This window comes from Drosophila albomicans, chromosome 2L (assembly GCF_009650485.2).
Source record: "Drosophila albomicans strain 15112-1751.03 chromosome 2L, ASM965048v2, whole genome shotgun sequence".
NCBI classification, from domain to species: Eukaryota; Metazoa; Arthropoda; class Insecta; order Diptera; family Drosophilidae; genus Drosophila; species Drosophila albomicans.
This window is the reverse complement of record NC_047628.2, coordinates 8,557,911-8,578,834: the sequence shown is the minus strand read 5'-3', so window position 1 is coordinate 8,578,834 and position 20,924 is coordinate 8,557,911. Positions and strand designations below refer to the sequence as shown.

Here is a 20,924-nt window from a genome sequence, read left to right as displayed (position 1 = left end):
TTTAAATTATTAAATGTCGAAATTGAACCCGAAAAATAAATTGACATGCGTCAAGTAAATGCTAAGGATTCCTTAGAATGGAATTTACTCTAAAAGCTTGCTTCATTTTTAATATTCTTTGGACATATTTGTTAACATATTGCTAATACCCAGTTGGTTTTTAAGTAGTGTAGTATGACAAACAAGTTGTCAGAGTGACACAGCGACCGACGAGGGCGACAACGACGACGACCACCAATCAAAAAGCGTTGAGCTCAGCATCGTCAACCAGGCAGCTTGGCAAACGTATAAAATTGCGTTAAAGCAGCTGCAAACTGTGGCAGAAGGCTAACCAGAGATGCAGTGGCAGTTTTCCACTGCGTCTCTTCTTCCCCGCACTCACTGCAGTTGCAATCGTATTCGGTTGGATTCGTAGTCAGAGTTGCAGTTTTGTCTGTTATGAATTTCATATTAGGTACATACGAAAATCCAATAAAAATCACCGAAAGCAATTTTCGTTAGCAGCACAACAACAACAAAAAAAGAACAACTAGAGAAAAAAGTGAAATAAACGCAAAAAAGAAAAATCTAAAATAGAAAAAATTGAGCAGCGAAACGGAGATTGGGTTGACGGCTGAAGTTTTGGCTTTCGTTTTTTTTTCCTCTGCATTTAGACTGTCCACTTTTTTCACATTCAAACATAGACACACACATTAACAAGTACTCACTGACGCTCACACAAGTGCTGGCAGATTTGTTGCAATTTATCGTAATGGATTAAGGGAGAACGCGTTCCGACATGTTCTGTATTTTTCGATTTTTTTGCGACGCCTTCAACGCGAGAGATTCAAATGCAGTTTCTGCTTCGTTCAGCGAGATTCGCTTAATTTGCTTTTAATTCACTGCCAAGCAAAAAACTATGCCTGTCATTTGTAGCTATTTCCACTTTATACCCTGTAAGCAATCGAATTAACAAAACGGGTAGAAAACTTTCAAACTATAAAAAAAAATCTATTCATTTGTTCTTCTTTATTTTTCCGTACCTTATGCAATTATCACTGGGAATGTTATCAAAATAGTCAATATTATATTCAAGTCTTTTCTTCTTCCTTACATCATATTCAATTGACATTTTGCTTTTTCAGTGGGTATTTTTTGGAATTCAAGTCAGAGAGGGCACTAAGCTGCAATTGTAAAGTCATCGGATCACATTAATTCGCGCTCACTTTGTTCTCATTGCGATAAAAATAAAATTATTCTTTAGCGTAGCAATTAAACATTCTCATGAGCTTTTATACAGCATTTTTTTTCGATAAATATTTAAAGTTCATTTTTAATGCATTAAAAAAACTTTTTTATTTAAAAATGGTTGCAAATTGAGTATTTGCAATAAGCAATTTGCAGGTAATTCCCGTTAAATCTTATTACAAGGCTCAACAATTCATAAAATGTATTCAATACATTTGCATTTTATTTTCTTCTTTTTGTATTCTCATTTAAACGCATTTAATTGAAAAAACAAAAAAAAAAAGTTAGGTAAAAAAAAACAACAGTTTAGCAGTTCTGGTTATTTAAATCTTCTGGCTGTGTTTAGACTGGGCAGCTTGTCGGACGTTTGTCATTTTGAATGAAAAGTTCATTTCCCCAGTTGTCAACAGTTTATAATAGTTTTTGCCTTTGTGCTCTTGGCTCAACCGAGCGGAGTGAAACCGAAACCGAACCGCTCCAAACAAGGAGATTGCCATTTGTTTGATGTTCTTCCTGAATGTCTCTGTGTGTGTGTGTATCTGTATAGATCTCTGTATGTTTGTATGTGTGTAAATGTTTATGTGTTTAGTTAACCATTTCTCCATGTCTGAGCCTGTCTCTGGGTCTATCTTTCAATTCCAGTTGGTTTACTTCACTTTGCAAGCAGACAGGGAGACTGATGCTCCAATGCAAATCTCCTTTGCTGATTAAACCTAAATAATGTCGAGCGTTTCCTTTCCTTTGCTGTGGCTCCCAACCCATTGTTTGTCTAGGTCCCTTTAAGAGCTGACCAGCTGCTGCTGCTGCTGCCACTGCTCCCTTTGCTTTTGCTGTTTTATAGCCAATGCTACTGCGTATAATGGCTATGTGATTAGACTTGGCCATTCGTTCACAAGGGAAATCACTTCAGGCCACCACAAAAGTTAATACTTTGCTCATCAACCAAACAAATTCTTCCAACGACCTGAAGTTTTCATTCAAAGTTACTTGGACCATTTTAAGGTATCCATTTTAAAAATTGATGAAATTAATTTCAACTTGCTGGCACAAGCAATAAACTTTAATAACTGAATGAAATTTATAATAAATTGTTAAAACTTTACTATAACAAACTATGTTCGAAATCAAAACCATTTTCAGTAACAAGAGTTATTAAAGCTATGTGAACAACTTCATTAAGAAAAAATTGGGATAGTATAGTAATTACAGAAAAATATAATTAAGAAAGTAATGAAAATATATTTTTAATATTTTAATGAAAGGTTATTTAGAAATAAAAGAACTGTTACATTTTATTTTTAAGTATTTCTTACTCCAAATTAAAAAACAAAAAAAATATATTTTTAATTTTTTGAATGAAACATTTTTTAAAAATAAAGAAATTTAAGTTACTTTCAACTTCAAGTATTTCTTTCTTTGAAAAAATAATGTAATAAAAATAAATTTTTAATTTTTGAATGAAAAATTATTTAGAAATATAAAAATTGTCAGAAAAGTTTTATATTATTTCGTTTAACCCAATAGCGAATTATTGTTAGAATTTTTCTTTATTTTTATTAAATTATTTTAATTTTTTTTTATTGTATTTTATTTTGCTTTGTTTTATTTTATTCATTTTTCATTTATTTTATTTATTTATTTTTCATTTTTATTATAACATATATAAGACTTACTTACTTAAGCATTAAATTGTCATCGGTTTCGGTCTTTTTTTTTACTTCTGAATACGTTTGAAAGAGAATGAAAGCTTCGTCGACCAGACTTAAATGCTTACTACTTTGCTTTTTTTTGCCAAATCTGAGACAATTTCCAACTTATAAGGGAGCTGCCTGCATTTGTATAATAACACAGTTGAGCTGCCGGTTGCAACCGGCTGGCTTCCGTAGACGTTGTTGTTGTTGTCCTGCCCCGCCTGCCCGGCCACTTGTTGTTGCACATTTTTTATAGTCATTGCTTGTGCTTTATTTCCTTTTAGCTTTGCCGCTGCCGTTGCTGTTGCACGTAGCACATTTTCAATTTAATTTCTGTCTGAGTGACTCTTGTCCCTGTGCTGCCCTGCGTTGCCTGTTCTCTGTATATGTGTTTGTGTGTGTATAAGTATTTATGCATTATAGTGTGTGTGTGTGTGTGAGCACGTATCCTCGAGCTACAGACGCGCGTTTCCAGCCTGCCATTGTCTTTGGCTTTGTTTGCAGTGCCATTTCCTTTGCGCCAGCCAGTCGCTAGCAACATGAAATTAACTTGTGTATTTCTCTGTATATGACACTTGTATTTCCACGGCAGCAAGCGAAACAAAAGGCAGCGCCAACGAAAAGATGAGAAGCTGCAGCTATGCCAGCGAGCTCCCCAAATAGATTATAGTTGAATATAAATGCTTCTTTTGGTCGCCAGTTTAATTAAACTGCAGCAGCGGGAGCGGCAATGGCTGCAAATTGTTTATAATGTCAGACACTCAACGCTCTCTCATCACACACAGACACAAACAGTATTCATGCCATCATCATCATCATTGACTGTCATTCACTGACCCAGTTAAGGATGTGATGGGCGGTGGGCGTTGTGAGTCGACATACAAAAGCATTGCAATGTCAGTCATTGTGGCACCGTGGTGCAATTCTGACAAACAACTGACAAAATAAACTGCCGCCACTGCGTAAGAGGCAATTTTTTTGAAATCAAATAAAACTTGAAATGAAATAATACGTTTGACGCTTTAGCGCTTTAATGATAAAGTATTTAATTTCAATACGTCGCAATACGTCGTAATTTGCTTGCCCTCTGCTGCAGTTGCTGTCAGTGCTTTGCTGTCGCTGTTGTAATTACAAAGCACTTGTTGTTTTGGCTTTGAGATAACAAAAGCCAGCTGCACTACCACTATTCTACCCCCTTCCTGCTTTCTGTTAGCATGCAGTATTTTAAGAGAGAGAACACCAATAACCGCACTTGAAAGCGCGCGCATAAAAGTATGCAGCACTATTTTCCAAAATGACTTGACGCTCGATGCTCGACGCATGGCAATAATTGCATGCGGTCTCTCTGCATGAGTGTGTGTTAGTGTGTGTGTGTGTGGTTGTATGCGCATGTATGTGTATGTAGAGTGTTTATCGGCATGTTAGTGCCGCTGGTTGCTTTTCTAGCTGCTGGCATTGATGCCAAAGGCCAGCAAAGAGTGCCTTTCAAATGAATATCGCAAAAACTGTTTTCCGCTCAGTCATTTTCTTTTTTGAGTTTTTTTTTTGTTTTCGGGCAGCAAAAATTTACTATAAATATTTGAAAGTACATAAATTTAGCTAGCTGCATTGCAGTTCAAATGTGGAGCATTTTCATGATTAGCTCTTTTTATGGTCGATTATTTTATGTGTGCGGTTAATAAATTGCAGCGAGTCTTAAATGTTTTGCCCCTAAATTAAAGTGTACCTTAAACAGATATATTTTTGGAAAATTGAGTTGAAATTAAGGTAGGTTAGTTTTGTGTATTTAGAAAATTTCAGAAGTAAACACTCAATTTAGAAATAATAGTTAAGTAACATAATATATTTAAGCATGAGGCTATTCTTTTTTTAATGAATTTAGAAAGATTAGCTTCTAATTAAAAGAAATCAAATATTGTACACTAAAAAAATTCTAAAATACAGATTTTTGTCTTAGTACTACAAATTTTGGTCTAAAAAATTGTTCCAAGAACATGAAAATCTTAAAGTTAGAGTTAATTGATTTCAAGAATATTTTATATAGGAATCAAGTTGTTATTAATATGTGGGAGACATTTTCTAATGTTCCTAGTTTTTAGAATATGTTATCAAAGTGGTCATATTTTAAGAACACAATATTGAAGACAATTGATGTTGATTTTAAAAAATGGTCTTTTTTTCAGCTTACATGTTGTAAATCAAAGTACATCGACGTTTGATGATTAGTTAATTACTGCTGTTAATGTTACTGCTCGCTAATCCTCAATCGTTAAATGAACTACAAGCCGTCGATGCCTGTTTATAAGAACTTTTTTCTCATCGATGTCTAGGGCTTCATCAATATACAGGGCTGAAGAATAATTCTGCAGCTCATATGCAAAACCGCACCCACATCAATATGAAAGTTGTTAATTCAAACTGCTAACCATTAGTTTGACTATTTATTTTGAGGCACAATAATAAGTGAATTTACATTAAAATTAAAATCTAAAATTAATTCTTAATGAACGTATTATAAAATATGGTAATTAGCATGGATTAGCACATTATTTGAAGCTAAAATATAAGCTAAACTGAATTAAATTCAATTCGTAGCTTAATCTATATTTGTTATATATATATATTGTCAAGAGAAAAACATTATTATAGGGAATATTGGTAATTTTATGGTGCGGTTTTTGTTCCTTATCTGACATAAAAAAATAAACCCATTTACTGAACTTGTAACTTACAATAGTTTATTTATCAAGCAGCATGCCAATATTTACCTCTTGAAATTGAAGCAGATTATCTGGCGCAAACTCATTTTTCACCAACAACCTTCAAAGAAAAGCGCAGCAGCTGCAAGTGCAAGTGCAACAAAAAGTAAACAGAGCACCAAAAAAGAGCGCTTTTGGTTGCCGAATTGCTACCTGCCTCCTTGATAAAGCATAAATTTAAACAAATTTGCTGAGCGCATTGTGTGCCGTGTATGCCAAAGGGTTCAATTATGAACAGAGCTTTTCAGGTGACAAAGCGGTCGCCTCAAAGCTTATCCCCAGTCTGGGTCGAGCTATGCAAACAAGTTTGGTGGGTGCGAAGGTGATGGAGTCGAAACCAGGAAACTGGGAGAAACAGTGAAACTCTGCAAATCTAATGTGTGAAAAATGTAGCCTCCGAGGTGTAAAGTCTGTCAACTGGGGCATAAACGCCTTCAACTTTAGCCCCCATACGATTATTATCGTTGTTGTCGCGTCTAAGCGGCTGCAACTTTTGTTGGCCAAAATGGGTTGTGGTCACAAGAGTTCTCAGGGCCTAGAGTGCGCCTTCAATTTCAAGGCTCATTGTGTACAACTGAGGCATTGGCGAACCATTAAATTGACTTTAAAACTTTCCACCTGCCTGCCTCTTGCCACAAATAACAACAACAACAGCAACACAAAAAGCGCAAAACTAAACTTGAAATTAATTAACCGCGACAAGGGCAAAGCTAACTGAAAAAAAAACTCTCCTAGCGAAACCCACTGAATATATCCCTGTGAGTTTCTGCAATTTAAACTTTCCACTCATTTCGTTTCATTTGGCTTCACTTTTGTCGTCTTTGTCGACGTCGTTGCACGTTACCATTAGCATTCGCCTGACTCGCCATTTGCCATATAACTCATAAAACCCCTAATTACATGAACAGCTGATGCGGTCGTAGACAAAATAAAACCGAAAAGAATGAAACTGAGAATAATAGAAATAATGGCACAGCATGCAAAGACGCCACAGTCTTAGCTATAGATTCAAATTGCTAGACTCAATTTTAATATTTTCGCCTTTAAGCTTGTTATGTATGTTTAATAATAATAATTTTCAGAAACCAAAAATATGCTTGGTAAAGAAAAGTATATTTTCGAAGCCTTGGGGCTTAAACTGTAATGCAATAAAAATATTGTTATTAAATAATTGCATAAAACTGAAGTTGAGTTCACTGTTTAGGTCTTCTACTGCCGCTTTATTTTTGTTTGGTGATTTGGTGAATACGACTTCTTACATATATATTGCAATTTTGTAAAAGTGTCCAAAAATATATTTTTCGAAAATATTAAAATAAATATCCATTTTAAATTTGAATTAAATTGTAACATTAAACACATAACATGATGGAATTCTATATTCAAAGTATTTCAAACAAAATTGATTTTCTTTATAATGAGTCATAAGTTTCCTGATTTCAAATAATAAAATAATAATAATAATAATAAAACATAATAATTAGTTAATAATAAATAATAAATAATGATTTGAAATATATATTAAATATAAATTAATGTTTTCTATAAATATTATAAATTTCATGTTAATACTTAAATTCTGATGACACCTAAATTGCCTTAATTAAAATATGAAATAAACTTAACACAAATAATAAAAATTCAACAAATTTTATTAAATTAAAATAATGCCAATAACTAATTTCATATCTTAATTTAGTTTTCTGTTAAGTTTAAATGTTTTCATTTAACTTGATCTTAGCTCAACGGAGTGTACGTTGTATTCAGTCACCTTAAACCGTGCCGAATAGGGGCGAAAATATCTTCTCGCTTGTTTCAGCAAAGTACATTAGAGGCATCGCAACTAATCCATAATACTTACTGTGATTGTGTGTATGCTGAGCTCGGTGCCCTGTGCACGTGTAAATTATTGTGGGCTGGCATGGATGGGCGACGCCTGAAAGCATGCTTTGATATTTTTTGTTGTTCTTTTTTTTTGCTTATTGCTAACTGCGAACACAGAGGCAACGTTACACGCAGCCTCTCGCCGCATGTATTTCAATTACTGCATTTCTCACTCAGTTGGGCAGGGGGCACGCACGGAAGGCGGCGACCCTCGACCCTCGACCCATGATCCGCCCCTATAACGGTAACGCGTTCTTTGGCCCCGCCCTTCCACAGGCCAGCATTTTTTATGGATTTTTAATTTGTGCCAGGCGCACATTTTTTGTTGCCTTTTTTTGCTATACATATTTTTGTTTTTTCGGTTTCTGTTTTTGTTGTTGTTTTTTTATTTTCTCGCGCTTTTACGCAAATTCATTGTTTTAATTTACTCAAGTTTGTTGACCGAAAACAAAAACTAATCAATGTGAACGCCTCTGGATTGTAAGCGTATGGGGAAGAGGAGCCAAGCTGCATGCCCCCTGGGAGTTAGGTGACAAAGCAGACGCGTTTGTGCAGAAATGAGGTCAAAGCCTAAAGTAGGGTTAAACAGTGTAGCCTTTTTAATTAAACATTAAGTCTGGCTAACTTTTTGTTTTTTTTTTTTTCTTTGGTGTTGTGGTTTTCGGTATTCGAAGTGGCTCAAAAGAGCGTCGTTTTTATTTTATTTTTGTTACTGTTTTTTGACTGTCTTCCATTGCGACTCAAACAGCATTTGGCATTTGCTTTTGGGGCTTCTGAGGCAACCGCAGCTCGCTAAGTTGTGGCCAGAAATATAAACTTCAAAAGGCAGCAGAGAAAACTTTGTGAACAGAACGCAAGAGCGAAAGAGGATTAGCTAATGAGATACTGTTGAAAGAAATGCTACGTCGGAAATTACTTCTTTTTTGGAGAGCAAAAACTTAAATACTAATTTTCAAAGAGCTTACAAAACTGACAGTACTTTATGCTCCATGTGCAAACGAACTAGAATTAGAAATAAATTATTAATTTGTTACACAATAAGAACGAATAATTGACCATTGCGAATAAAGTGGACGATTTTATATATGTTAAATATTTGATAATATATGCCTTCACAATTCCTAAACATTTTGTTACGATGAGATAGCTGCTGCGATTAGCTGCTGTGGTTGACAATATGGCATATTTTGTACTCGATGGTATATCAATATACCAAATATAGTCTTTGGCATGTTTCAATATTTTCCCGTATATTAATTTGGTATACAATATGTAGAAATAATATAGAATGTATATATTTAATACCACTTACTTACTTGTTTTAAAATAATTATCTTCTTGTATTTGCAGGCAACATTTCACAACAGAACGAAACAACGATACTTAACTGAACAAGCAAATCTACATAAAAAATATATAAGATTAATCAACAACAACAACAACAACTGCTACTTACGGTTTCTCAAGCTCTCTTTAAAGTAGTATTCGAGTGCGAATTATGTAAAGTCAAAAATATAAAAGCCAAAAAAACAAAAAAATAAAAACCGAAAATATTGCAAAAAGCAAACAAACTAAAACTCTGATAAAGAGAGCCAGCTGAAAATGCGTGACCAGAAAGCCGGAAATTAAATTTGCAACAGCCATAACCTCAAGTTAAATAAAATAGAAGTAGTGCAAACAAACCGCAGTAGCCAAAAAATCTCAAAAGCAAGCAAATAAAATATAAAAAAATATAAAGAAATAAAGAAATTCCGCTGGCAAATGTTTGTTCAGATTAAAGAAATTGCCAGCAATTAGACGCATAAATTGCAGCGAGTTGAAAAATTGTTGCGTAAATTCACAGAGAGAACAACTGGGGGTAAAACAGAAGCGAAAAGAACAGAATAGAGAATAGGGAAAATCGTATTCAAAGTAAAACAAACGGCAAAATATTCTAAATAAGTTGGTTAAGCTGTGCGCAGTGACATCTTGCAACAACAAGAGAGGCAGCAAACTAAACTGCAGTTGTGCCACGCTGAACTTTGACCCACTCGACGCGTTTGTCTTTTGACTCCAGTGTTAATCGCAGCAACGTGCCACGACGCAGGCCACTTAAACCAGGGCGACCACCAACCACATTGTTGCAACACACAACAGCAACCAGCAACTAGCAACCAGCAACGGCAACGGGGGCAGGGACATTCCAAACAGCAATTCAACCTAAAAACAACGCAAACAACAAAACCAAGGACATGGACTCGTCGTCGTCGTGCACGCTGTTTGTCGTGTTGATCTTCCTTGTGATAATTAAAGGTGAGTGCTTTGCCCTCCCCCCCCCATCCACTTCTCCAACCCTTTTCTGCTCTTGCCCCTATTCTTGCCTTTTTATCACACTTTTACCTTTTACAATTGTCTGTTCGCACTCGTTGGGTATGTGAGTGCGTTTAATGAAAAGCCAAGCAAACGTTTTAGCCACCTTAATTAAATAATTGCAAACATTAGTTAATTAATGAAATGAAAATTGAATTTTCAATGCAAGTTTCATGCCTTATTCATGTCAAATCCAAATCTAACAAGTTGGAAATTGCCAATTCAATAAATCTGTGTGTTATCAACACAACTTAAATGTAAATTGGATTGCTTTAATTTTGTCAAAGTGCTTTGGAGTAATTTCTACAATTACATGAATTTATATTTATATGTTATCAAGACAACTTAAATGTAAAATGAATTTCCTCAATTTTGTCAAAGTGCTTTGGAGAAATTTCTACAATCATATGAATTATATTCATTGATTAGATATATTCTATAAATTATTATTGTTTAATTTTATTATGATTTTTTCATTTGCAAAAATTTAAGTTGTTGCTAGAAGAATAATGCAGCCTATTCATTTATTTAAATATATTTCATTTTAAAGCTTTCATATACTTTAATTTCATTTACTAATGAACTAAATTGTTTATTAAATCAGTTGTAATATTTATAAATGAATCATATAAAAAAAATTCTATTCATCAATTTCACTTTCATTTTGTTGTAAAAAAATCAGTTCACATGTTAACAATTAATGTATTCTGATTAAATTACAAAGCCAATTCGGGCAACAAATGTTTGGCTCTCCAACTGCATAAATAACAATGCAAAAACAATTTATTTTAGTTTGTCGTTTTCGTGTACATCGTAAGAGACTGTTGCACAAAATCCTTGTGTGCCACTATCAATTTGAAATGCACAACTCTGTGGACTATGCATAAATCTTCTTGTCACATTACTAACATGCCACACAAATGGCGATGGCGAAGGGAGATAAAGACAAAGATAGAGAGAGAGAGAGAGAAAGAGAGAGAGAGAAAAAAAAGGAAGAAGGAAACTTGCAACTGCAACTGTTTTTAGCTCCTTGTGCCACCGACACATTATTCAATTCCACAACGGATTTTTCAATTTTCCTTTGCAGCATTTTCACGGCACTTTAAGCAGGCCAAACAGACAAATAGAAAACGGAGTGCAAAATGTAAAAGCCACATATGATACATAGGAGAATACGAGTTCTATATAAAACTTATGTGCTTACACATACATGGTATAAACTGTCTATTGTATGTGTGTGTGTGCGTCTAGCGGTGTTACATGGGTAAATTCCCACGCAGCCAGCTATAAATTCACATTGTCGCCATCGCCATCACCATCACCATGCAACTGAGGAGATCGCCCAGAGCCAAACTTGGTCATATTTTTTAGTTTGCTCAACGAAGTTTGCTCGCGAGAGCGTTCTGCAATTGCCAAAGTAGAAAAAATAATACGCGGCAATGAGACAAATATTCAAGTCTCACTTTGTTTCAATTCACTCTGTGTATGCCACTAATAGATACCCTAACACATTTTATTCCACCATGTTTTAAGCGCCATTGAATATATTGTATACGCCCTGTTGGCTGCAGGGTATAAGAAAAAAGAAAATATTACTCGTACAATTGTCAGAGTGAGCCCCAGGAGGGCCTACTTCAAATCTACAGCTGTTCCCTAGTGTGCAAGAGGCCCGCACACACACACACACACACACTTACATACCACTCACACTTACACACAAACACGCACACACTCAAATGCTTTTGCGTTTGAGTTCGTTTGGTTATTTTTTTTGCAAGTTTTTTTTTTCCCTGACTTGCATTCAGTCGAGAAGTTGTTTTTTCTGGCTCGTTGAGTTGGGTTTGGCTTTTTTTTTTATTTTTAGGGATGGGCGAGATGTTGGCGCTTCGAAGCGGCACAACTGAAGTCTCATGTGTTATATTCACTGTTGTCAAAAATAACAAGTAACGAGGCACGATTCTCAATTCGCAATTCTCTCAATGCCTCGCCGTGCTCCACATCCATTGTTTCCACTTTAGTGCGAAGCATTAGTTGTATCAACATCAATATTTAGCTCAACACATGCCGCTCTTTGCATGACTGCTAACCTCATTTGAAGCAACAATTACCTAGATAGTTGTTCCATTCTGCCTTCTTTTTGTTGCGTGTGAAGTTTTCGCATCTTTTTTATTTCCCTTAAAATTATTTATTTAATATAATAAAATATTTAAATTGAATTTATTTGTAACTAAGTAACTTTTATATTTAGCCTTCAACTAGATTCTACTTTTATTATGTCAACTCCTATTTTATTATTTTATTTTCTTTAATTTAATAGTTTTTGGCAAAAAGTGCATTAATTCAATTTTTGTCCAAAACATTTTGTATTTAACATAAATTTGGACTTTTTTACTACATCAGCATCAAAGTACTCCTTTGTGTTTTATTTTCGTTGGTATTTTTGCAAACGTTTTACTGACATTTTATAGTGCAGTAAACTTGACGAGTTGAAGCTTTTTCAAAATGCATTGAAATGATTTTGGTAAAATGTTAACAACATTTGACGCTGCATTAAAATAAATAATGCCACAAAACTTTCAACAAGTTAGTGTCTAATGCAGACTCTGCTGCTGTCCAGTGGAAACAGCTCAAACAGCTGCCACTCAAAATGCTCCATAACTGTCTGTCCTGTGCCGCTCTTCAAGGCTCTTATTGTTTATTACGACTTCGTTCTCGGCAATGTTGTTGTTGTTATAATTTAAGCATCGCTGTGGGAGCTAACTGGGGAAATCTTTGATGGTCTCCGCTATGCCAACATCTCTGACTCTCCAGCTCATTTCGACTGCTTTGACTTCTTCACTTTGCCTACCGCACACAGAGAGATTGTCAGACAAAGACAAGGACTAATGAAGATGGCGTCGTATTCGCATTCACATTCACATTTGCCATCGCCATCGCAATCGCAGCGGCAATGGCAGTGGCAGTCGCATTCGAATTCTCATTCGCATTCTTATTCGACTTCGTGGCCAGGACAAATATTTTCAATAAGCTTCGCGTAGCTGTAACAAAGTGCGCACTGATTGGAAAATCAGCAGTTGAAAATTGCCAAAAGCGTAGAGCAGAAAGCGCAGGGAAGTGTAAGCGAAAGAAAAGCCAGGGGAATGAGAATGGCAAGCGGCAAGCGGCAGAGGAAGCAGCTGGCGGAAGGGGAAAATACAATATTTCAGAGATTCAGCCGAATGTTGTCAACTTGTTGTTGCTGCCAGTTGGTAAACGCATAAATTTCATGGCAATTCGAGCGGCTCTGCGCACCTTGAAGCTTTTTGCCATCCCAAAAAAACACGGCTCTCGCTCAGGCTACAATATTGCTGGTCATATATTTTGTTTTTAAGGCATTTTATTCATTCTGCAAAAATTTAAATCACATAAATTTCTATTGGATTTGCCGTGGCAGCACCAAATGCCAGAGCCCATTTAAAATGTCCTCAACATATTTTGAGCTTTAATTTACATACCATACCGTACAGCCTTTAACTACTATTTACTGTTATGCAGCATGTAACACCAAAGAGAATTGGCATATTTGCAGCATCCTTTCTGGCTTTACGTTTCAATAGGCTTCACAACTAAATTGGGTTTAAGATGAAATAAAAACAAATTTCTTTGAATATCAAATGAAAGATGCAGATAACAAAATAATTACATTTTAAATCGAATTTCTGAAGGTCTGCAAAGTGAATCATTGTGCACAATATATTGAAGAAATAAATGATCTTATTTTGATAATTTCATATGATAAAAGTCATGTTTGGAAACAGGAAACTAAATGAATGTTAACTAATATAAATGAAATATGGGAATAAAAAATAATGGTTACAATAATTTATTCTTTTCAATTTACAATAAACATATTTCAAATCGATTGTTATCAAAAATAAACAATTTATTTCTTTCCGAAATCACATTTAATTTGTATTTGTTTGATAGCAATCATACGCTTTGCTAGTTGATTTTTTCTATGAATTGCTGTGGAAGCAAACAATTTTACGATTGATTTGTCCCAAACAGCAATTTGGCTTAGAACTTAAAACCGCAATATAAAAAAAAGAAACCTAGCTTATCGTATTTGGCGACTGTGCTGCATGTTTTGTTGTACTACTCGTATTTGCTTTGGCTGCCACTGCTGCCAAAGTTTACTCCCTATTGGGAGCAGCCAGTGACGCCTGCAGGTAAAGCGGATAATCCATGTCGAAGGCGGCATGGAGAGAGTGGGAGGCGGCAGCGAGGATATCGGCTTCCGCTTGGCGACGCCATCAAGTTGCTCAGCCTCCAAGCACAACTTTCAAGGCCGCTAGCGGGCAGAAGCAGCCGCCTGAACCACAGCCAACCAACCTCTCCACCTTGGCCACCCTCAGCAGTCAGTCGTTAAGCAAGCTGCACTGTACGAAAAACAAGTTTTAGTTACGCGCTCTGCACTTCCGTGGCGCCAGCTGAACTTTGCTTCAGCGGCAGCTTCTTGAATTGGATTTAGAGTTAGTCGTAACCTTGCTCCAGTCACCAAGCACCAAGCACCAAGCCGTCGTCTGTCTTTTTGATGGGGCAGTGGGTGCAGTGGGTAGTGCCAACGGCACCTGTAGGGCGTCGAATGAGTCAGCATTGCCGTCACTAAACTTTGCAAATAAGCATTTTTTATATGGCCAATCCCACTCTATCTTGTCCTCTCTCTCTCTCTCTCTTTTACACTCCACTCCCCCAGCACTCGTCGCTAGATCGTAAAAAAAAACTTAGTGCCTGCGCCTAAATAACCGTAAACGGCACTCGTGGGCCTCTCAGACAACGACGAAAACACAACAGAAAGCCAAACTTGATAGGCATAAATTTGCTGTAATTTAACGCATTCAATTACAAAAAAAAACGAAGCACCAAGAACAACAAAAACTTGCGAGCGCCTTGCGACTTACTTAAAAATGTCATAAAAAGAAAACAAGTAAAAGACCTATAAACGACAGTACTCGACAATGGGATGCCACGCTACCAATTTCGAGTTTGTGTTTGTGTTCGTGTTCTCCTGGCATAACCGACTAAACAATGGCCTGCAACAAAAAACGAAAGCCCGGACATTTTAAAGTAGTATGTGCAAAATAAAATGAATAATAAAATCGGCAAAATTGTTTTAATAAATTATTTATTACTTCTTGTGGCATTTTATGGCGCCCTTTGTTTGGTTGACATAAACAACAGCTGTTGAGTTGTTTCTTTTTTACTTGTACTTATCTGATATGTTAAGTTTACAGCATTGATATGAAAAGGTTCATTAAAATGATATTCTTGCATCGGCTACGTTAGTTATACAGGAATGAATGATACATTAACATTACGTTAACATTAATAAAATGCATAAAACTGTAAACTTTAAAACGCTTAAATTATAAATGAATATACACGCACTATATTCATTTAAAAAATTATTATTTAAATATAATTTTTATATAAATAACTGCAATTGTATTTAAATTGTGATCTCAAAAAATTCAAAGTGCTTAAGTGCTTTCTGGGAAGGAAAAAATAGGTTCTAAAATGTTTCTCTTAGTTTTGTTACACTATTTTACATAATATATTTATTATTTGACGCATTTAAAATTATTATAATTTGCGATAAATTAACAGACACCTAAATCAATCAACAACAAGTTGTTGAATGTCTGTGCAATTTAACAGCTCACAGTTAAGTATCCACAGTTAGGTAGGCGCTGTTAAGTAGGCGCTGTTAAGTGCCCACTGTAAAGCGATGCTAATCAACAAAGCGTTTTAACATTTTCTTTTGCTAATCGAGAGAAAAAACTCAATAATAGCATTTTAAATGATTCACGATGGGTCGACTGCATTTTGAAGAAGAATAAATTAAACAAGAAATTAAAATCTAGACAATACTCAACTGTTTGCCAGCCACTCAATGTGCTACACTAAAAGCGTTTAAAAAGAAGAGTTGCCTACAGAGGTGAAAAAAAGAAAATAAAAAAAAGTAAAAAAAAGCAGCGAACTGAAAGAAATAATTGCGCCCAAGGCGACTACAAAGCGAATTACAAACAGAGCCCAACGGCTCTTGGCAGCCCCGCGGCGCCATGGCGCCTTAATGTATGCAATGCCAGCGTCAGCCTAAATGAATGTGAATGTGAATGTGTATAAATACTCTCGCTTGCCCTCCCGCTCACTCTGTTAGAGAGTGCGTGTGTGTGTGTGTGTGTAGACAGCGCCAACCCAATTGACTTACAAGCCCCAAAAACGAGAAAAGCAAAAGCAAAACGAAACATGCAAATTTTGGTGAGGCACAGCGCGAGTTTATACCTTTGTGTTTTTTGTTGTGCGGCGATTTGCATAGCCTACGCGAAGGCGCCCAGGCAACACACAGCTACAGCTACAGCCGGAGCTTCTGTCTCCATGGTGACATTAACAGCGTGGCGGGTTTTTGGATTTGTGCGAACCAGGGCCGGAATGTTCAGGGGACGAGGGCAGATATCAGGTTTTTTAGTCGGTCAGGTGTGTCGAGCCGAGCCGGCCGACCGACCCAATGACTGACTTTGCCACACGGTCACACAAAGTGTACGACTGGCATTGAGTTACTTTTACACACACACACACACACTCGTAAATACATACACACACAAATTGTATTACAAGAAACTCTGGAACGAGCAACGCATCCAGGCGGTTCACAACGCTTTTCAAGGATACTCTGGGATGCGCATGTTTATTCCCGTTTTGCTGGCCCATTTTTACGCTCAATTCCAGACCGAGAGAGCGAGAGCGAGAGCGAGCGAGAGAAAGCCAAAGAGCGATTTGAGCAGACGAACAGTCGGAGGGAGGAACGGGACGATGTGAGTCTCTTTCACTCAAAGCTTCGAATGCTGCGTGGGTTCATTCAATAGATTTTTCTCCATACATACAAGAGCTTATATACACAGACATAATGTAAATGTGTAAGGAATTATGTGCGCTGGTATGCGTGAGCATTTCTCTCTGCTTGTGTTGAGCTCATAATTGACAGACAGTTGAATTTTTTATGCGCTTTATGTCTGCTGCGTGCGGCCGCCTGACCAACATTCAACATGCAACATTTTGTGTCTGGCTGCGTGTCTATGTGTGTGTGTGCATATGTGTGTGTGCAACATTCGACTGAGATTCGAATCCATTATTGCCTGTCAACACGGCAAGCACTTTGCAAAGAGCTGCAAAGTGCGTTACCATGTTACCAGCTGCAGTTGCATCTGCAGTAGCTGCTTTAATTGAGCCAAAACGGCAACGTTTTAATTAAGAAATATGCCGCACATGCAACGCTTGCCACGTTGCTACGTTGCCACACTGCCTTCCGCATAGTGTGGCAGACAAGTCCATCATCTAAAACCCCGAAACTGAGGCACAATTGTCACGGCGCTCCGCAAGCATGTCAAGGATGCTGTCGCCAGGCAAGGCTCGAAAGGTTTAGCAGGGTCGGGGCATGTGGCAGGGGTCGGTGTGGCATGCACCTGGCCTAACGTGTCTCTGTATCTATGTGTGTATGTGTGTCCTACCAACTAAAAGCCAAATGGCGTTTGTCATATCAGCTGCTCGTTAGCCATATGAGAAGCACATAGCACATGACCGAGACGCATGCGGTAGCAAGGTGCAAGGTGCGAGGTGCAAGGTGGCTCTGCGGCATGGTGTCGCTGTGGCAAATGTCAGATTGCGGGTAGCAAGCAGCAGGTCTCTTCATCTAATCGGCATAACTATGCCGGCGCCGTCTCCGTCTCTGTCTCCGTCGCCGCCGCTGTCGTCGCAGTCTGACTAAGTGCCAAACAATGATGAGTAGAAAATGTTGTAGGTTTTAGCCTCTTGAGTGCCACATGAGAGGCAGCATATATGAGTATAATAGGCAGCATTAAATCAAATTAAACTAGCAACTTGAATTCTGAAATGAATATATATTTGCTAAATAAATGATTTGGAGTGGCCTGAATGAAGTGTTAAGAGAAACTAAGAAATTTGAAGTACAAAGAAGCGATGCTAATGGAAACATAAATATTAATTAAATTAAAAAAAAAAACATGTAAGAAAACTACAGTCGAGTGTACTCGATTGTGGGATACCTGCTACCAATTTTCAATCAAACCAAAATCTACAAATATACCGAAAAATACTTAAATATACCGAAGGATATATTTGGTATATCGATATTGTTTTAATTTTAAAATATACCAGCAACTCAGACCCGATTGCAGTAGAAGAATAAAACAATTCATATGATAAAAGAGTTCGAAGAGAAAACAATACTGCAAAATATGTTAGTTACGACAAGCAATGAGAGATCATCCTGATCATTTCTGTTTTTTCATTAACTATTTTTTTTTTAATTAATAATATAGTTATATTCATCCAATAGGTAAGACTTCATTGCAAGAGAGCAGACATTTCATCTGCTATTTTCATTTTTAAGCCGCTTAGGTTTACCGATAATAACAATCATAAATTAATGAAAATAATACTTAAAAATTTTAGTATACAATTAAGTCAAATTTTTCTTTTATTTTTTTTCCATTGAAATCATTTCAAAATATTTTATATATCAACAAGCTCAGCATTGTTTGCACCTTTAAACACTATTCTGTAACTGAGATAAATTAAATAAAATGTGAACAATGTGATTTTCAACATACTCTTTTAAAAAAAGAAAATGATGAAAAAATGAATGAAAACGTAAATAAAAAACAGCGAATGATGCTGATTTTTTAATGGAAAACCAAAATGAAATTGTAAATTGAATAAAATGGCAAATATTGTATAAATTGCGATATCAAATTTATGCAAAATGATATGGAAGGAACTACGCTAAAGTAATTGCGATATTTTGGTATTTATCGCATGTGCAATTTACAAAATAAATTGAATATTTGGATGCAACAAATGTTCATATCTTGTGGTCATTCATCAACTGTTCCGGAATATGTATGGGCAATATATTCTACTATATACATATACTTACCTCATCAAGCAGGCTTTGTGGCATTATTTATGATGCTTCACTCACTCCATGCGTAGAGTGTAACCACTCAAACTGTCCAGCTTCCACTCTCTCTCTCTCTCTCTCTCTTCCTATATATATATATATATATATCTCCCTCTGTACTGTGCTGAGAGCAAACAAGCTGCGTTACAAAACGACAATGTCCATTAACAAAATAGAAACACACGCACTCGCCCACACTCACTCCCCCAGGTGCAGTTCCGAATGGGTTATATAGTTCTGAGTGTGTACGTAGTGTGTGTGTGTGTGTGTGTGTGCTGGCGAGTGCGTGTGAGTTGCTCTGTGCCGCACCTTGGCCCCTTAATGTATGCAATAAAGCTCAAGTGTAGCGCCGAGCTTGTGGCTGGCAACCTGCCACACTACATACATGCATATACACATACATACACGTGTATTGCACATGGCAACAACGCTTTTTGGTAGCTAACCTTCACTTTCAGTGCCTGCTGCATGCAACATTGTTGCATTTTCAGGTAGCACAACAATTGCATTGTTGCTACAGTTGCTACAGTCTCTCGCCCAACTCGCCGCACGCTTTCAAAAGTCCTTGTTGTAATTACATTTTGTTTTACTCGTGTTGAGGTTTTTTGTTCGACGACCTTTTTTTATCCAAAGCGTCGCACGTTTCTTTGTGCCACAGCTGCCCCACACACATACACACATTCACATACATAAACTCAGCTAGCTTTTAGTTGTTGATGCAAGTGGCACTGTGGGGCGATTCACTCTGGGGCTCTGTGTGTGTTCTCGTTGTATACACATGAAATTCATGCGTGATTTTATTGTTGTGTTGTGTGCGCATAAAATAATGTTTATGCATGCAGTATGTGTGTGTGTCGGTGTGTGTGTGCGAGGCAGCAACAAGTTATACAAGTTACATGTCATTGAATTGCGCCCCGCCCTCCCGTCATACAACGTGTCGCTCGCCCCGTGCAAATTGTAAACTTTATTGAATTCCTAGCGCTTTATTGTGTGTAAAATTTATCGTTTCAATTATTCAACAACAACGACAACGGCAACAAAAAATTGAGGAAGAGCGAAAGCGAGAGAGTGAGGTGAAATTATTTAACACGCATCTGAAATCGTCTGCCTCGTATTGCTGTATATTTTATGGAACACCCAACCTCGCAGACCTTGACTCAACAGCTCGAGCTGCCCCGAGATGCTCTGCTAACTGCATTGACTTTGACATTTATGGACCGCACACACATACACACACACATACACTCGCATTCACATTCTCAGTGGGACCCAAGAGCGGCCCTGGAATTCTCAATTCTCAATTCGAATTCGAATTCGTATGTCCCCCAGGGCTGTCGCTGTGCTACGTTGCGTATACGTAATTTCAGCACAGGTAACAAATAATGGAATTGTAATGCGAATTTCTATAGCAGCCGAGCTATGTTCAGTTTCAATTGAGTTAAGTTGAGCTGGCAGCAGCAGTACCAAAAGGTTAAGCCATAAACTATGCAAATACTAATAACGATGCTCACCAACGGAATAGCCAAAGTTCGACGAAAATTCATACTGAATAAATCCATTGGAAGCTCAACAAATGCCATAAAAATAAAGAAATTCACGTAATCTGACACGAAAAATCGTTTTAAGATATTTATAACATACTTTCATCTAGAATGCCGGAAATAGTTTCCTAAAAGTATCATTTTATTTAATATTTATTTTTATTTGAATGATTGCAACTTCATTCATCACAGAGCAAAAAGAATAAAGCTGACTAAAGAACTAGTATAATACTATTTTGAATTAAATAAACATTAAAAAGTTAAATGAAAAAAAATATTGTAAGACAATTACTATCTTCAAAATATTAAATATAATAAGTGCGAAATCGTAAGCTAAAATATTTAGGAAAGGAAAAATAAATAATTTAAAATGTGAAAGATATTAGCATTTATGTTCTGAATTTTATTGTAAGAATATAATTGTAGAGAATATAATTACTCATGGCAATCAGAT

The 20,924-nt window shown here is 36.5% G+C and overlaps 1 protein-coding gene across 16 annotated transcripts in view; it reads left to right on the top strand.

Annotated features, from left to right (window-relative positions):
• LOC117564246 (neuronal acetylcholine receptor subunit alpha-7) overlaps nucleotides 1-20,924 on the top strand; it is a 128,444-nt gene that overhangs the window by 12,323 nt on the left and 95,197 nt on the right. For all 16 annotated transcript variants that reach the window (XR_007954657.1, XM_052003173.1, XM_034242940.2 and 13 more), the window contains exon 3: nucleotides 8,912-9,853. Coding sequence is in view for 15 of the 16 variants with exons in the window: in XM_052003173.1 (XP_051859133.1) it covers nucleotides 9,793-9,853 (61 nt within the window). In the remaining variant the exon portion in view is untranslated. The remainder of the gene's footprint in view (nucleotides 1-8,911; nucleotides 9,854-20,924) is intronic.